The sequence below is a fragment of the Mustelus asterias genome, chromosome 1 (assembly GCF_964213995.1).
Source record: "Mustelus asterias chromosome 1, sMusAst1.hap1.1, whole genome shotgun sequence".
NCBI classification, from domain to species: domain Eukaryota; kingdom Metazoa; phylum Chordata; class Chondrichthyes; order Carcharhiniformes; family Triakidae; genus Mustelus; species Mustelus asterias.
Window position 1 is genome coordinate 124,609,716 of NC_135801.1, and position 19,074 is coordinate 124,628,789.

Below are 19,074 nucleotides of genomic sequence, written 5' to 3' on the forward strand. Positions count from 1 at the left end.
TGCACTCTTTCCAGCGCTTCCACATCCTTCTTATAGTGAGGTGACCAGAACTGCACACAATATTCCAAATGTGGTCCCATCAAGGTCCTGTACAGTTGCAGCATAACCCCACGGCTCTTAAACTCCAACCCCCTGTTAATAAAAGCTAACACACTATAGGCCTTCTTCACAGCTCTATCCACTTGAGTGGCAACCTTTAGAGATCTGTGGATATGGACCCCAAGATCTCTCTGTTCCTTCACAGTCTTCAGAACCCTACCTTTGACCCTGTAATCCACATTTAAATTAGTCCTACCAAAATGAATCACCTCACATTTATCAGGGTTAAACTCCATTTGCCATTTTTCAGCCCAGCTTTGCATCCTATCTATGTCTCTTTGCAGCCTACAACAGCCCTCCACCTCATCCACTAGTCCACCAATCTTGGTGTCATCAGCAAATTTACTGATCCACCCTTCAGCCCCCTCCTCTAAGTCATTAATAAAAATCACAAAGAGCAGAGGACCAAGCACTGGTCCCTGCGGCACTCCGCTAGCAACCTGCCTCCAATCCGAAAATTTTCCATCCACCACCACCCTCTGTCTTCGATCAGACAGCCAGTTACCTATCCAAAGGGGGAAGTTTTTCACACAGAGCGTGGTGGGCGAGTGGAATCGGCTGCCGTCAGTGGTGGTGGAGGCGAACTCAATAGGGTCTTTTAAGAGACTCCTGGATGGGTACATGGGACTTAATAGGATGGAGGGTTATAGGTAGGCCTAAAAGGTAGGGATATGTTCGGCACAACTTGTGGGGCCGAGGGGCTTGTTTTGTGCTGTAGTTTTTCTATGTTTCTAGAGATGAGCCCAGCAAAGATAAAGAGTTACATATGCTCTCACAACGAGTGATCCAGGAATGGCCTGTTAAGATCCAGCAAGAGCAGCTATCAATATAGCAATATGGTTCTATCAGAGAGGACATCTCACTAGAAGACACCACACTCTGCTGGCCAGATTCAGAATAATCACACCCAATATTATGCAGAATGAATTTCTCAGAACCAGATCAGCTGTGTATTGGATAGCATCTACAAAGACATCGAATGAATGGTACCTACATGCATATATGCCAGAAGTACGGAAATACACAGCAGAAAGAGGAGATGTTCGCCACTGAAATACCACCCAGATCAGGGCATACAGTGGAATCTGATTTATTCACACATAATCAAGAATGATATCTCATAGTAGCAGATTATTACTCAAAGCATAGAGGTATTATATTTTTTAAAGAAAGGGGAATTTTTATTATTTGTAAAGAGCTAGGAACTTGTTCTGAAAATGTGCACCCACGGTGCCACATTTACTGCTGCACTGCAGCTAGGTGCTAACAGCAAAGAATCAGTCCACCATCCACATGGAGAACTATAACAAATACACTTGTTGAAGCTCAAACATTTTCAATCTAAAAGTGTGATTATTTTGAACTTTTGAGATCCAGAAGATGTAAAACCTGGGGAGGACACTATCGAGTACTGGAGATTTATTTGTCTTTAACCTCATTTGTTTCTCCATCACTATTTTTTTAGAATTTGTATTAAATCCACTTAGTTCCTTACCTTAGTTTTATTTTTAGTTTGGAGATTACATAAGTCTGAGACTCAGAGGGATCTGGGTGTCCTAGTGCATGAATCATCAAAGGCCTAGTATACAGGTACAGCAAGTAATTAGGATAGTTAATAGAATATTATTGTTTATTGTGAGGGGAATTAATTATAAAAGTGTAAGAACATAAGAAATAGGAGCAGGAGTAGGCCATCTAGCCCCTCGAGCCTGCTCCGCCATTCAATAAGATCATGGCTGATCTGATAGTGGGTTCAGTTCCACTTACCCGCCCACTCCCCATAACCCTTAATTCCCTTAATGGTTAAAAATCTATCTATCTGTGACTTAAACACATTTAACGAGGTAGCCGCTACTGCTTCATTGGGCAGAGAATTCCAAAGATTCACTACCCTCTGGGAGAAGAAGTTCCTCCTCAACTCTGTTCTAAATTGACTCCCCTGTATTTTAAGGCTATGCCCCCTAGTTCTTGTTTCCATTGTAAGTGGAAATAACCTCGCTGCTTCTACCCTGTCTAGCCCCTTCATTATCTTATATGTCTCTATAAGATCTCCCCTCAACCTTCTAAACTCCAATGAGTACGGAAAAGCACCCATTTATTCCGACTCTCTGCTTTCTGTTGGATAGCCAATCCTCAATCCACGCTAACACTTTACCCCCAACTCCGTGTACCTTTATCTTATGCAGCAACTTTTTGTGAGGCACCTTATCGAATGCCTTCTGGAAATCTAAATACACCACATCCACCGGTTCCCCTCTGTCAACAGCACTCGTTATATCCTCAAAAAATTCCAGTAAATTAGTCAAACATGACTTTCCCTTCATGAATCCACGGTGCGTCTGCTTGATTGAACCATTCTTTTCCAGGTGTCCTGCTATTTCTTCCTTAATGATAGATTCCAGCATTTTCCCAACTACGGATGTTAAGCTAACCGGCCTGTAGTTACCTGCCTTTTGTCTACCTCCTTTAACAGTGGCATTATATTAGCTGTTTTCCAATCAGCTGGCACCTCCCCAGAGTCCAGTGAATTTTGATAAATTACAACTAATGCATTTGCTATTACTTCTGCCGTTTCTTTTAGTACCCTGGGATGCATTCCATCCGGACCAGGGGACTTGTCTACCTTTAGTCCCATTAGCCTACCCAGCACTACCTCTTTAGTAATAGTGATCGTTTTCAGGTCCTCACCCCCTACAGTCCCATTACCGTCAATTATTGTTAAATTATTAAAGTAGGAAGGTTATACATCAGTTGTACAGAGTATTGATGAGACCACATCTGGAGTATTGTGCACTGCATTAGTCTTCTTATTTAAGAACATATGTAAATGTGCTAGAAGCAGTCAGGGGAGGTTTACTAGATTATTACCAGGAATGGGCGGGTTGTCTTATGATGAAAGGTTGGACAGGTTTGGCTTGTACCCAGTGGAGTTTAGAAGAGTAAGAGGCGACTTGATCATAACCTTTAAGATCCTAAGGGTTCTCGACTTGGTGGATGTGGAGAGGATGTTTCCTCTTGTGGAAGAGTCTAGAACTAGGGGTCACTGTTTAGAAATAAGGGACTACTCATTTAAGACAGAATTTTTTCCTCTGAGGATTGTAAGCCTTTGGAACCCTCTTCCTCAAAAGGCAGTGGAAGCAGAGTATTTGAATGTTTTTAAGACAGAACTAAATAGATTCTTGATTAACTCGGGATAAAAGGTTATTGGGGGTAGGCAGGAATGTGGGGTTGAGATTACAATCAAATCAGCCATGATCTTACTGAATGGCGGAGCAGGCTCGAGGGGCTAAGTGGCCTACTCCTGCTCCTAATTTGTATGTTTGTATGTTAGTTTTCCTTGCATCTCGGCATTTATATAGTGAAGACAGCTTTTAAAAAGTATGTGTTTGTAAAAACCATTAGTTTCATCTCTGATAATGTTTAAGTGTTCTCTTTTGCCACTTTTTAATCTCTTTTTAAAAAATCCATTTTCTAGCTCTGCACTATAGTCCTTTGTCAGTGTTTTGCAATTAAACTAGTTTTCACACCATTTCCACTTAAGACTTAAAGTAATGGTGCTAGTGATGTGGCAGTGGTGCTATTTATTTCTAAACTGTTGATTATTAATATTGCATTACTGATGCAGAAGTTAAACAACTAAGGTCTTTTGAGTATCCATTTTCTGCTCCTGAGATCCAAATTTTAAGTATTGCCGCATATCTGGAACCCATTCAATTCAGATTTTTAGAATTTAAATTACTCCTTTTTTTCATAGTGCTCAACTTCACTAGAGCCACTAACACAGTATTGTTTTATTCAGTGATGAGGAAATTATGTACAGTGAAATATCTCAAGTATTTCAAGCCCATTTACGAAGATAAAAATCAGCATGTGATTGTTTATATTTTTGCTGTTGATTTTCAATCTCATTCAAACCAAAATAATTATCAGAACTTCTCTAAGGTTTACGGTGAGTTTGCTCAGCCCAATTTATGCTTTTGAAATGCATAAAAATAAAAACTAATTGTATTCCTAATTTCCTAAATATACTTGGAATGACCTGAATTCATACATCATTTATTGTGATGGAACTGAGAAATATTAAGGGGGACTTTACTCCTCTGTTTTTGAGGGGCAGGAAATCATAGAAACACTACAGTGGAGAAGGAGGCCATTTGGCCCATCGAGTCTGCACCGACCACAATCCCACCCAGGCCCTCCCCCCACATATTTACCCACTAAGCCCTCTAACCTACGCATCTCAGGATTCTATGGGGCAATTGTTTTTTTTAACCTGGCCAATCAACCTAACCCGCACATCTTTGGACTGTGGGAGGAAACCGGAGCATCCGGAGGAAACCCACGCAGACACGAGGAGAATGTGCAAACTCCACACAGACAGTGACCCGAGCCGGGAATCGAACCTGGGACCCTGGAGCTGTGAAGCAGCAGTGCTAACCACTGCGCTACCGTGCCGCCCCAAATGGTGGAGATTTGAGTGGAAGACCCAAAACGTCTTTTAGGCCAACAGGATTTACCCGCTCAATTGTCTCCAGCCCCAGTCAATGACAAAATGGTGCCTGGGCAGTGTCGGGATTTCTGTGGTGGGGGAGTTTCTGTGCAGAGATTGGAGGTGGGGTCACGTGGGGTGTTCGTTTGCCACCCAAGCTGACATTCAGAAAAGAATCGGAAAATTCTGCCCATCAACTCTAAAACTTTAAAATAATTGTAAATTACTATTGGTAGCGAATTGGAATTCACTACCACAGAAAGTAGTTGAACCTAAAACATTGTGTGATTTCAGGAAGAAATTAGATACAGCTCTTGGGGCTAAAGTGATATATGGGTGAAGGCAGGATCAGGATATTGAATTTGATGATCATCCATGATCAAAATGAATGGTGGAATAGGCGCGAAGGGCCGAATGGACTACTCTTGCTTCTAGTTTCTGTGTTTCTAAAGTTTATTTACTAAGTTGCATTTTCATTTTTTTAAAACTTCCCGATGGCTCCTCTGATGAATGCACTGTCATTGATAAGTGCATGATACATCCCTGTGCTCACTGCAAAGTATTCTAATTAGAAAACTGTCAGAATTTTGGGCATGATGCCACTGCTAAGATGGATTCCCCAGACAGCAAGGTTTACGGTGCACATCTCACCATTGTAGGAAAACCTGGGCTGGTTGACTTTCATCATTATTGGCAGTGTGCCCACGAGATGCTATTCTCCTCTCTGTCCTGGTATTCATATTTTATCAAACAACAAAGGAGACAACTGATCACTGTCTGCCAAAAGAAAATGCTAACTTGAGCGTGTTTTAAATGTTAATCTTGATTCAGTGCTGACCCTGTTTTTCCCTGCAGTGGTCTCAGGTAATTCTTCATCTGACTTGGCTGTGTAGCAGGTGTTCCCTAACCCCTGTTCTGCACTTTCTGCTTCAGCCCCATGAAGAGCTCCGGCCAGCCTTTAATTATCTCCCAGCTGCTTCTGGATGTTTCTTTGCAGCTTTCATACTCAAACCAAGGCATGATAGTCATTGCCAAGTGTGAACATAAGAACTAGGAGCTGGAGTGGACCATCTGGCCCCTCGAGCCTGCTCCACCATTCAATAAGATCATGGCTGATCTTTTCATGGACTCAGCCCCACTTACCCGTCTGCACACCATAACCCTTAATTCCTTTGCTATTCTATCTATCTTTGCCTTAAAAACATTCAATGAGGTAGCTTCAACTGCTCCACTGGGCAGGGAATTCCACAGATTCACAACCCTTTGGGTGAAGAAGTTCCAACTCAACTCAGTCCTAACTCTGCTCGCCCTTATTTTGAGGCGATGCCCCCCAGTTCTAGTTTCACCCGCCAGTGGAAACAACCTCCCTGTTTCTATCTTATCTATTCCCTTCATAATCTTATATGTTTCTATAAGATTCCCCCCTCATTCTTCTAAATTCCAATGAGCATAGTCCCAGTCTACTCAGTCTCTCCTCATAAGCTAACCCTTTCATTGTAGGAGAGACAAAAAGAGAAATCTAATTACAAAGGCATGTAGCATAAATCCATTATAAATTTTAATTGGTAAGTGAAGTTCAATTTTTGAAGAAAGTTAGCTTGACAAATTAATAAAGCTTTAAAATTCTGCAGAGGCTAGATTGTTTATGAAAATTTTGATACTCTGACAAGGAAAAGGAAATAATATTCAGGATGGCGTTACTGGATAAATGCAAAACAGTTCTATTTTGCCATCTTTGGCTCTTCAGCTATGTATCTCCTTTTATCTTAGCTTGTTATAAATAATTTACTCTGCATGTATCATTAACATTACTGCTGCTTGCTCAATCTTTATCAGCAAGCAGTTAGTGTACTATAATTGTATTTGTACACATTATTCAGAGATAAATGGTGTGGAAGGCAAAGGAACCAAAATTTATGATTTGATGGATGCACATAGGCATTGCATATAGATTTAATCTCATTCTCTGCCATCATATTAGAGGACACAGCTTGGCAATCAAGCTGTGCTTTTTCCTCACTTGCAGTCGCTTCCCTACCTTAAAAAAATGCTAAAATTGTGGATCTTGCATATGAATAATTCTCCACCATTGTTAGTGGGGCAGGTTTAACACATTAGAAATTTTGCTTAAATTTTATTGGAGAGAGGATGTAGATGTGTAGGCAAAGATGGTTAATCTTACAACTGAGATAACAGCAGGATATTGTCAACAGAAACACCAAAACAGAGATGCAGAATGAATGATGAATTCATTTTGTTAACTTCTTCGCTTCTATGAAATTCTTTGCAAATACAACTTGATGTGCACTCCAACTTTATTCAAGAGTGATGTTTCTGTGGACTGGAGTTAAGTTGCAGGGCGGGATTTTCCAGCTGCACTCGCCCCAAGATCGCCTGAGGTCAACGGACCTTTGCATGGTCCACCCCTGCCCGCTACGATTCCCCTGGCAAGCGGGATGGGAAAATTCCACCCGCAGAGTCTGAGAGGGTCGATAAATTACTATTTAAAGTTATGAGTGGTCAATATCTGCAAGTTATAACATGAATCATTTTACAGGCTTAATTTCACATAAAATTGAAAAATTATCAAATGTATTTAATCAGTTAATGTTCTTTTTAAATTTTTTAAGGTGGTAAAATGTCAGAGCTGAAGCGTCTTGCCTATTCAATTATTGACTTTCTGCGTGAACAGACAAAGTCCCAGGCTTGGACTTCTGATGAACGGGAAAGCCTGGAAGGTTGGTGTAATCCATAATATTCAGTGCAATGCCCTCAATTTCAAGGTTATTGGTTATGAGCTGCACATGTTTCAGTTTCTAAGAGTAAATGGTACCACCTAATTCTGGCCTTTGGAGTATCCCTGATTTTAATTGCTTCACCATTGGTGGCCATGTCTTCAGTTGTCTAGGTTATAGCTTCTGGAATTTCTTCTTTTTGCCTCCACACAAGCGCCTATCTGCACCCCTAACTATAGAGTCCCCTCTGCCAAGGGAAACAAGTTCCTCCTGTCCACTTTCTCCCTACCCCTCACAATTTTGTATACCTCAATCATGTCACCCCTCAGCCTACTCTGCTCCAAGGAAAACAACCCCAACTTCTCCAATCTCTCCTTGTAGCTACATCTCCTGCCCTAGTAACATTCTAGTAAATCTTCTCTACACTCTCTCCAGAACAATTACGTACTTCCTATAATGAGGTAACCAGTACCGCACACACTACTCCAGTTGTGGCCTTACCAATGCCTTATATAGTTTCATCATTATATCCTTACTTTTGTATTCTATACCTCTGCCAAGGAAGGAGAGCATTCCAAATGCCTTATTTCCATATGCGTGGAAATCTGTCAGTGCAGTACCCATATTCAAGAAATGAGACAAACGACACAGGCTATTATAAACCTATTAGCTTTACTTCAATTCCATGTAAAATGTTGAAATTAATAACCAGCAGGAAAATTAAGAGACTTGCATCAGCAATCTAGTTAACAGTGATCAGTGTGCATTAAAAAAGAGCATAACCTATCCAACCGTTTCCCATTAAAAAAATCTGCCTATTCCTGGTATTGGTGTAGTAAACCTTCTGATGAACATATTAATGAAGCGCTCACACCCTCCTTTTATTATTTGTTCTTCCTTTGCTTCTTCCTCTTCCAGCTGAGAGTGCTATCTGGAACTGATAATAAGGGGGTGGGAAGTCTGCTGCAGGCAACTGACTATTGCTATATTTATCCAGAACTCAAGTAGGGAGCTTTATGTAGCTTTTGAAATATTTATCTTTCTTCTATCCCCAGAACCTTGCAATACAGAGAAAACTATGTGTTTTTTCTCTCTCATTTTGGTGTCTAAAGTGAGTGTTGGACAGTACTAGAAAAGGAAGTGGTACTATATTAGACAGAAACAGACAATGAAGGATTAGGAAGAATACAGACAGGACTACATTGCATGTATGTAAACACACGAAGTGTGCTGAATATGGTTGGTGAGCTGCAAGCCGTTGTTGCGAATATGATGTAGTGGCAACAACAGAAACCTGGCTTAAAATGGTGAGGACTAGGTCCTTAATGTGCAAGGATAAAAAGTGTTCCGAAAAGAGAGAGAAGGATAAAAGGGGTAGGGTGGCAGTACTAATTAGGGAAGATATTGCAGTGCTGGAAAGAGTGGATGTCCTTGAGGGACAAGGACAGAGTCCATTTGGTTAGAACTGAGAAGCAAAAAAGGTAAGATCACACTACTTTCAAAGGCTTCCAAATAGTGGGAAAAAGAAATAGAGGAACAAATTTGCAGGGAAATCACAGATATGTGCAAGACTATGGAGTGGTGATACTGGGGAACTTTAATTACCCAAATATTAATTGGGATAATGCTAAAGGACAAAGAGGGGAGAAATTTTGGAACTTTGTACAGGAGCACTTCCTTGGCCAGTGTGTTCATGGCCCGATTAGAAAGCAAACATTGCTGGATCTAGTGCTGGGAAAAATGATGGATCAAGTGGACCAAGTGTCTGTGGGGAGTATTTGGGTAAGAGTGATCATCATATTGTAAGGTCTAGGTTAATAATGGTGAAGAACAAAGAACAATCTAATACAGAAGAGGAAGAACTGGGCGGCACGGTAGCACAGTGGTTAGCACTGCTGCTTCACAGCTCCAGGGACCTGGGTTCGATTCCCGGCTTGAGTCACTGTCTGTGTGGAGTTTGCACATTCTCCTCGTGTCTGCGTGGGTTTCCTCCGGGTGCTCCGGTTTCCTCCCACAGTCCAAAGATGTGTGGGTTAGGTTGATTGGCCATGCCAAAATTGCCCTTAGTGTCCTGGGATGCGTAGGTTAGAGGGATTAGTGGGTAAATATGTAGGGATATGGGGGTAGGGCCTGGGTGGGATTGTGGTCGGTGCAGACTCAATGGGCCGAATGGCCTCTTTCTGTGCTGTAGGGTTTCTAAGTTTCTAAGAACTGTTTTACACAGCGAGTGGTAATGAACTGGAACTTGCTGTCAATGTGATGGAAGAGGAAACAATAAATGATTTCAAAGGGAAATTGAATGGGCACTTGAAGGAAATAAACTTGCTGGGCCACGGGTTTGAGCAGGGGAGTGGGACTGACTGGATTGCCCTGCAGGAAATAGGCATGAACTCTCTGGGCCGAATAGCCTTCTTCTGTGTTATGAATTATTCTATGACTTTCTTCTATTATTTTGCAGCTCAACTAGTTAGCCCTAAATGCACCGTACCTTTTATTGTATATAAAACATAGAAAATGCTGGAAATACTCAGTAGATATAGCAGCGTCTATGGCGAGAAACAGCATTTATGTTTCAGGTCTGTAATCTTTCATAAGAAATGTGATGGGCAGGGCGGCATGGTGGCACAGTGGCTAGCACTGCTGCCTCATAGCATCAGGAACCCAGATTCGATTCCAGCCTTGGGTGATTTTCTGTGTGAAGTTTGCACACTCTTTCTATGGCTGCGTGAGTTTCCTCCGGGTGCTTTGGTTTCCTCCCAGTCCAAAGATGTGCAGGTTAGGTGGACTGGCCATGCTAAATTACTCTTTAGTGTCCTGAGATGTGTAGGTGAGGGGGATTAGTAGGGTAAGTATGTGAGGTTACGGGGATAGGGCCTGGGCAATATACTCTGTCGAGAGTCGATGCAGACTTGATGGGCCGAATGGCCTCCTTCTGCACTATAGGGATTCTATGTGAAAAGTTAATAAGGTAGTAGGTTTTGAGCAAGTGAAAGGGCAGGGGGAGACGGGACAAGAAGAACAACAGGGAAAGTACGTGACAGGGTAGAGAGTAGGAGAGATTAAGACAGGAATTTTCTAGCCCTTCCAGTCCCACTGCTATAAATGGAGATTTCAATGGCTCACTGGCCCCACCGGAAGGGCGAGAAAATTCTGGCCCAAATGACTAAAAGTTTAATGATGCAAAGCTAATGGGGACATGTAAAGAAATAAAAGATCTCTGGAGGAGGTGTGAGTGGCAGGAAAGTGGCCTTCCAAATGTGAAATAATTCAGAAAGAAACAAGAGAAAAATAAAAAAAACAAAATGGGGCAGAAGTTATGATCTACAATTGTTGAACTCAATGGTGAGTCCGGAAGGCTGTAAAAGTGCCCAGTCAAAAGATGAAGGTGGTACAGTGGTTAGCACTGCTGCCTCAAAGCACCAGGGACTAGGTTCAATTCTGGCCTTGGGTGACTGTGTGGAATTTGCACATTCTCCCCATGTCTATGTGGGTTTCCTCCAGGTGTTTCGGTTTCCTCCCACAGTCACAAAGATGTGCAGGTTAGGTTAATTGGTCATGATAAATTGCCCCTTAGTGTCAGGTAAATACATGGGGTTACATTGGAGTAGACAGGGTGGATAGTGAGAGCCTTTTTCCTCGGATGGTGATAGCTAGCACGAGGGGACATAGCTTTAAATTGAGGGGTGATAGATATAGGACAGACGTCAGAGGTAGGTTCTTTACTCGGAGAGTAGTAAGGGCGTGGAATGCCCTGCCTGCAGCAGCAGTGGACTCGCCAACATTAAGGGCATTTAAATGGTCATTGGATAAACATATGGATGATATTGGAATAGTGTAGGTTAGAGGGGCTTTAAATTGGTTTCACTGGTCGGCGCAACATCGAGGGCCGAAGGGCCTGTACTGCGCTGTAATGTTCTATGTTCTCTGGGGTTACGGAGATAGAAACTGTGTGGGATTGTTGTCGGTGCAGACTTGATGGACCAAATGGCATTGTAGGGATTTTATAATACTTCACAATGATTGTGCTGTTCCTCGAGCTTGCACTGAACTTCATTGGAATACTGTAGCAAAGAACAAAAAGGTACCAGACACATCTTTTCCTGCATTCCGACTGGACTGTTCCCTTCACAACAATGTGGTTAACCTCTCAGTCAGCCCCTCCATCCCCTCCCTTCCCTATGGCACCTTTCCATGCAAGTGCAGGAGATGTAATACCTATCTTTTCATCACCCATCTCACCTTCTAAGCCCCAAACACTTCTTCCAAGTGAAATAGCGATTTACTTGAATTTCTTACAATATAGTATATTGTATTTACTGTGGTCATTACAGGTATTTACCTGTATTTACAGGTGGTCATCTCTACACTGGGGAGACCAAATGCAGACTGGGTGATGACAGTGCATGATCTCGTACTTCCAGTTGCTTGTCATTTTAATTCCCCACCTTGCTCCCATGCTGACTTTTCTATCTATGGCCTGCTACAGCGTTGCAATTAGATTTAATGCAAGCCCAAGGAACAGCACAGCACTCTCTAGCCTTCCTGCCCCCTCCCCACTTCCACTCGCTTAAAAACTCACATTTCTATCTTTCTTCAGTTCTGATGAAAGGTTATCTTGACCTGAAATGTTAACTTTGTTTCTCTCTAAAGATGCTGCCTGACCTGTTGAATATTTCCAGTATTATCTACATCTGTGTCAGATTTCCTGCCTCCACGGCTTTTGTACTATGTTATTATATTGGAGACCATGCATTTCTGCACAAAAGTTAATCGCAGTTGCAACTGGCAACATTGTGTGAGGGATACTATTTTCTCCATCAAAACTATCTCAAAATTCAGTACTTTTTAACCACTCCACAGGGATTTTGTAACTCTGTTGTTCAGACCTTTCTGTATGGTACTTGGACAATATTTTGCCTTATTATTGCTTTAATGCGCATGATGAGAGGATTTCTCTGGCCGACAGGAATTCCCAGCATTGTGTTTTGTCTGATTTGATATATATATGCTTAAACCTTTGAAAATATTCCAAACTATAGGAGTCACTTAAACAAATAAAGACATTTGCTTTTAGTTTGTCTCACTGCAGATCTCACTCAATCAAGTTGCTATTGGGAGAAGGAGGCCCAGGAGAACTTTCTTTAATTCCAGTGTTTTGTTTAATTAACCTTGCATAGTGCAGTAGGTTAGCATTATGCTGTGTTTTACTTCAAAGGCTTCAATTAGTGTTCAGTTTAGATTGTTGGAATGACAGCCATGATTATATTTATCACCAGTGAATAATCTTCTGAGAAATAACTCTGGTCATTCACAGCTTGGTTTTAATGACCAGAGTCTGGAATACAAAACTAGTGAGGGCAAATTCTGGTCCCATAAGCACTTTTAGTGTGACGTTTATAAAAATAACATGACTGTAGGAAAAGATATGTCTTCCTCAGTTTCGGGGCTAATGGTGCACTATTGAAGGTGGTTTGCTAAGCAAAAAGCCTGTGCTGTACCCAGGGCCACAGCATTCTATATCCATCGAATCTCTGCTTGCTGCAGAAATTACATAATCTCAAATTGGATGAACTGTTGAAAGAAGCAAGAGACATGAAACCTACAGTTGACATTTTGTTAACATAGGATCCTTGAAGGAGCAGGCACAAGAAGACAAGTTGTTTGTATTAACCAAAGCATTGCATGGTGGCACAGTGGTTAGCACTGCTACCTCACAGTGCCAGGGACCTGGGTTTGATTCCCAGCTTGTGGGGTCTGCACGTTCTCCCCGTGACTGCGTGGGTTTGCTCCGGTTTTCTCCCACAGTCCAAAAGACGTGCTGGTTAGGTCCATTGGCCATGCTAAATTCTCCCTCAGTGTACCCGAACAGGCGCTGGAGTGTGGCAACTGGGGGATTTTCACAGTAACTTCATTGCAGTGTTAATGTAAGCCGACTTGTGACACTAATAAATTAGCTTAAAACTCTTACATCTCTGTCCCGCCCTGAGTAATGTTGCACAGAAGCAATTGATCTACAAAATCCACACTGTCACAGAATCTGCTTGGTCTTGTCTCACTTTGGGCCTACCTAATCTTGGGAGTTTATGAAAATAGTTCTGGAGCAAAATAAATCTATAACTCAATTTCTTCTCCTACATTCTCTTTCCTCCTCCTCTCCATTCCTTGAAAAAAGATTTGAGATTTATAGGTTGATCTTTGGAAGAAAGCTTAATAAACATTTTTATAGCAATTATATCAATGAAGGCTGGGCTTTTTAATCAAAGATGCAGTACAATTTCAGTTATTTAGTCACTGCTTTCAAATTAGATCCTTGGCTCCAGCACTTGAATGTTTCATGCAATTCTTGGTGACCAGAATTGAAAGCAGTAATTAGGATACAGCCTGATACAGCACTATAAAGGTTTTAACTCCAGCCTCATTCATTCTAAAGAGTGCAGAGAAAAAACGGACATTTTTTTCGTGAATGATGGGGCTGATTTGGCTTGTTGCTATAATCGGGTTGTTGGTAGATATTGTAATTGTGCCGTCTGCCAAATTGCAACAGAAAGAGTTCTGAACCATCTTGGCGTTGGGCCTTATTAACATGTGGCTGATGAGCTGCAAGTGTTCAATGGCTGCTCCAAGGCAATGCATTGGTCATGGGGGAGAGCAAGCTCCCACCTCCTCTGCTGAATGCCTAATTTAAGGTGTACTCGAGGATTGGGTCATATAAGCCCACCATGAGATTTGGTAAGGCGAGTCTCACTGATTTTTATGCTGTTTGCACTATGTTTTCATCAGGAAATTGAAAGGGGCCAGGGGTGGATAATCCAAATGAGTAATTGTAGGCTTTTCAATTCTAACTATTCAATGGCCTTTACTGTACTTAACTACTGAATTTTAATATCTTAAGCAATTTAATGCTTTAATAGTAATACCTGTTGTTTGGAATAAAAATTATATTTTGAAAATTCATTGTATGAAAAATGCCATACATAGGAACATTTCTTTTGGTCTAATTTTGCCCATCAAACTATCAACTTTGGAATAAAATCTGTTTTGTTTCCAGTTGCCATGCAGTGCTTGGAAAATGTCTTCAAAATAAGTTCACAAGATATTCATCTGGCAATCTCACCACCTTTAACAGAGATATTTTCTGCAGCCATTACTAAGGTGGGTCCAAATAAAACACAGGAAAAAACTAATAATAATGGATAGGAAGTAAGGAAAATAATGGAGAAAATAGATATGAATTAAGTTCAGAAACCTTTTCTTCCAAAACGTGAGCCATTTGGCTGCAAATTTAGAATTCATGGTGGATAAAAGAAACACCTACCGTAACACTAAGCCATACAGATTAGAGGGATGTGAGTTTAATTACCTTTGTGTGATGACTTATTCTTCATAGCTGAGGCAACAGTTGGTACCTAACAATTGGCTTTCATAGCCCTTGGTTAGAAAAATCGACCAAAGTTGCAGCTTTTGATTACCACCCAGGCTCCATCTCTATGGCATCTGTCCATCTAGGAAGACAATGGACTGCACCCAGGATGTATGTTAACTTCTGTATTGAACATTGTCTGTTGTGAGTGTAGAGGCTGATTTGTGTGTGACAGTCCTTAAGCAACTGATACAGGTGCTGGTGAGGTCTATGAAGGCAATGTAGAAAGGTCTTCACTGTTTGCGACATTTCTGTAACTGCCGAAGTGTAAAAATCATGTCAACAGTCGATCTACCAGCACTGAAGCCACACTGAGACTCAGGGACACTGTTGAAAAGAGTAGCATCTGTGGATTTTCATCCTGAATGTGACTGGGTTTGCCCTACATGGTTAAATATCCTTCCAAAACTCACTATCCAGTTTTGCATGAAGGATGGCCATTCGGGTACTATATTCATGGGCTGCTACTGTCCCCTTTGGAACCAAAGCCAACCTAGCAAGTGGCAGTGTGCTCTTGAGAATGAGTGTGTTGGGAGCGGGGGTGGGGACTTGGTAAAGTGGAAAACTCATTTTAATTATTTTGTGTTCGAGCATATAGAGGGAGATTATGCTAAATATGCAGCATGATTTGAGTTCCCAGTAGTTTGTTACAAGATAAAGTAATTTACAATGGAAAATTTTCCACTTATTGGAATGCCGTTGATCTAAAAATAATCACTGACAAAATTTGTACAATATACTTTTTCTTCTAGAACGATTTGATATGGAACACCCCATCAGACTTTACTCCATCTGCACAAGATGTAATTAGAGCTGAACAGTTGAAAAATGAAGGTATTTTTTTGTGTGTAGGAGCAGTTATTGTGTCATCATTTTAAAATGCTTAATCATAGTGCTCAAAATGACCACAATATTTTTGTTAACTTGATGGAATTGCTCAGGGACAACAGATGGTGGTGTTTGTTGTTGCAAATTACTGTATTTAAGAAGCAGTCATCATTTTGAAATGTTAAAAATGTATGAGAATTATATCATTTTCTCCAGCGTAGTTGCTGGTTTAGACGTGATTAAGCAATCAGCTATCGGTACATTTCCCCGCTCCTCCAGTCAGGGGAGGGATGGTGTGTTGTATTTGTCTTGGCACATATTGTAGATTCAAGATAGTAAAGCCTCAGCAGATATTGGAGAAGATTAGAAAAATATCAGAAAAGCCTATGGCAGCAGTTAACCAGTGCTTGGAGAATTCTTACTTGTTTGTACTCTACATAACTTAATCATTTGGCTCATCTAGGACTACTTATTGAAAAATACGTTTCAAATCTGAAACATTCCATAGTAGCTCCAAAACATAATACTCAAGTGCTGGAAATCTGAAATAAAAACAGAAAATGGCAGCAATTTTGGAGAGAGAAATAAAGCTAACGGCTGGAATTCTTCGACCTCAACTGCAGTTGGGATTATTAGCTGCAGTTGGGATTATTAGCTGCACTAGTGGGGCATGCGAGATCGGAGAATTCCAGCCAATGTTTCAGGTCTGTAATGTTTCCCTGTTATAATTAACACAACATTTTTATCTGTTCCTGGCAAATATCTCTTCCTAAAACAATACAATTTCCATGCAATCCATTTTCTATTCCGCCAATGTAATAGGAATTACACATGCATGATGCCTTTAACTTTGCTATTATAGAGAGGCACATCAAAGGTTTGTTGTATTTTTACATTAATGATAGAAAAATGGGAGATGGGTCATTTTTGCTCCAGTGCACCTACTGGTGCATATTATGGTCAGAAACCTGTTGGTCCTTCAATAGAAGATGGGGGTTTTAGGGGAGAAAAATATAAGTGCCTTGTAAAAGAAAGCTCTGCCCACAGCCAAGCCTGTATAAATAATATTTGAGACAACTCATCTTCCAAAATAAAAACTGCACATGATATCTTTTTACTAAGATCAATAAACCATGAAAGGGAAAGCAGCATTTGCAATATGTGAGATCTGAAGAAGGTCATACTTAGCCGACAGAAATCCCAACGTAACCTAGCCAGATGGAAGAGATCTGGTAAATATTGGTCTTCCAAGTTGTGAGCTTTGACAGATTAAAACAATGTATTTTGCTGGTGTGGGGAATAGAAATGTCAAGTAGAAAGAAGGTCCTCATCCTAAATCAGGATTAAAGCGTAATTTTGGGACAAGTGACTTTGTTCTGCACCTCACTAATTCAGTATCTAACCAGCGAGCACCTCATGTTGACACTAGGTATGCAAATTAAAATAAGACAATTTTCCCATGACTGATATCCTTTTACATTAAGGAGCACCAAATGGAAGTGGAGATAGACAAGGGAAAGGGAAGTAAGCAACACTATTACTGTACTTTTTATCCATCAGGCCCGATCTTCAGTTCCCTGCCTTTGTTATGGTAAAAAACTCTTTTTTGTGTGCAACAGACCACCTTATTAAAAAAGAAAGCTATGCTTTAAAATTTCATAACATAAAATAAAACATAGTTAGATTATCCTGTTGCAGTACCTACTGCTTCAGAAAATGTCACATTATTAAAAGCTGTTGTGCTCAGGTAGACATCATAAATAAAAAATAGTTATTGTAGATCGCAGCGTAAATGTCGACCCATCATATAAGAGACCCTGTTTTATCAGCACCAAAACCATGTTCAGGCCCATACTAGGTGTATAAGTTGACCTTTTCTGCTAAGAAATGCTATACTCCATTAAGAGTTAGTCTCATTTTTTCACTTCAGAGATGCATGTTTTACTTACTTTGTAAATAGGCACATGAAATCAAATAGATGATATGGGCTTTGTTGGCGAGAAGATGCCCAGGAGTTTAAGACACGCCCACACAGAGCAGACTGTGTGTGGCGAATGATGAACAAAAAGAGATCACCCAACAAACAACAAAGTATGAAGCTGGTTTCCAGCTAAAAGTCAGAACATTTACTAACTCGATAAATACCTCGGCTGCAGTGAAGGAATTCAGTGTAAGTGGAAAAACTGGTGTGAAAATAGAAGAAGAAAATCCTCTTGTAGAAGACACCCAAGACCAAATTGTCCATGAGAACAGGGACCAGCCACTGGCCTGGTCATGAGAAGCATGCATCAGAATGGGTCCTGGAAGATCCTCAGAATGATTACATCGTCACCGGAAATGCAATGCATACATATGCACTCAAGTAGGCCAAATCAAACCCTGAGTCCAGCAAAGATTTCAGAGCAACCGCTGGTTGGGGTAGCCACTCTATGGAATGAAAATGTTTAGCGTTGACGCATAAAACCAAAATAGCTTAGAAACTACTAAAAGATGTCAAAATTATATGTTTCCAATGATCCTTCATCAGACAGTGGCAAAAATACGAGTAGCCATTATACCACATCGGCAACATGGATGAAATGCCCATGAATTTCAATATGTCCAGCAACTGAACTGTGGAGAGGAAAGGTGCGAAGACAGTTCTAGTGAAACATAATAAGACAAGATTCATAGTGGCACCAGCCTCCATGCCAAATGGAATGAAATTAAAGCCTCTGATAATTTTCAAACCTAAAACTATGCCTAAAATCAAGTTTTTTTCAGATGTTTTTCTGCATGTTTGTGACAATGGATGGATGAACATGGAGTGAAGTTGTGGATTGATAGCATGTGGAATAAATCTCCCAGTGGCCAATGCCATGTTCAGATCCCATATAATTGATGAGATCAACAGGCATCTGTGAAGAAATAACACCCAAATTATAGTTATACCAGACGGTCTAATGTCTGTAGATCAACCATTAGAGGTATGCCTCAACAAACCACTCAAGAATCATGTTTGCACTGAATGGAACAGGTGGATGGAGATAAAACCTTTACAATGAGTTAAAATGTATATGCTGCCCCGTTTGATGTTTTGTGTGGTTTCATTATCAAATCATCGGATGCTTTTGTACAAATTGTCATTTAGTCATTCAAAAAAAATGCGGAGGATCCGATTCAGTGGGTGGAAAGTAAGATGATTTGTTGTGGAGGGATGATTCTGAAACTGAAAGCTCCATTTGATCCATAGTATGAACCTTGCGATGATGCCAAAATGAGTCAGAATAAATTTGATTAACTTTGCATTCAATGCTGAAGGTGATGAATTTGATTTTTTTAAATGTTTAGATTGTGGATAAAATTATCCTTGTGGAATTAATGCAATAAAATGTGTCACAAAGATTTTAATTTGAATTACTACTGGTTTTTTTCACGTCTGAAAATGGTGACCACCTACAGCACCAGCAGTTTACATTTTATACTTGGTGTATAAATTGATCCCTGTTTTTAGAAGGAATTTT

At 40.7% G+C, this 19,074-nt stretch overlaps 1 protein-coding gene across 1 annotated transcript in view; it reads left to right on the forward strand.

Annotated features, from left to right (window-relative positions):
- Nucleotides 1-19,074, forward strand: part of LOC144497190 (small glutamine-rich tetratricopeptide repeat-containing protein beta-like) — a 58,022-nt gene that overhangs the window by 13,711 nt on the left and 25,237 nt on the right. The window contains exons 2-4 of the mRNA XM_078218065.1: nucleotides 7,219-7,326; nucleotides 14,372-14,475; nucleotides 15,496-15,577. Coding sequence (XP_078074191.1) covers nucleotides 7,227-7,326; nucleotides 14,372-14,475; nucleotides 15,496-15,577 — 286 coding nt within the window. The 5' untranslated portion in view covers nucleotides 7,219-7,226. The remainder of the gene's footprint in view (nucleotides 1-7,218; nucleotides 7,327-14,371; nucleotides 14,476-15,495; nucleotides 15,578-19,074) is intronic.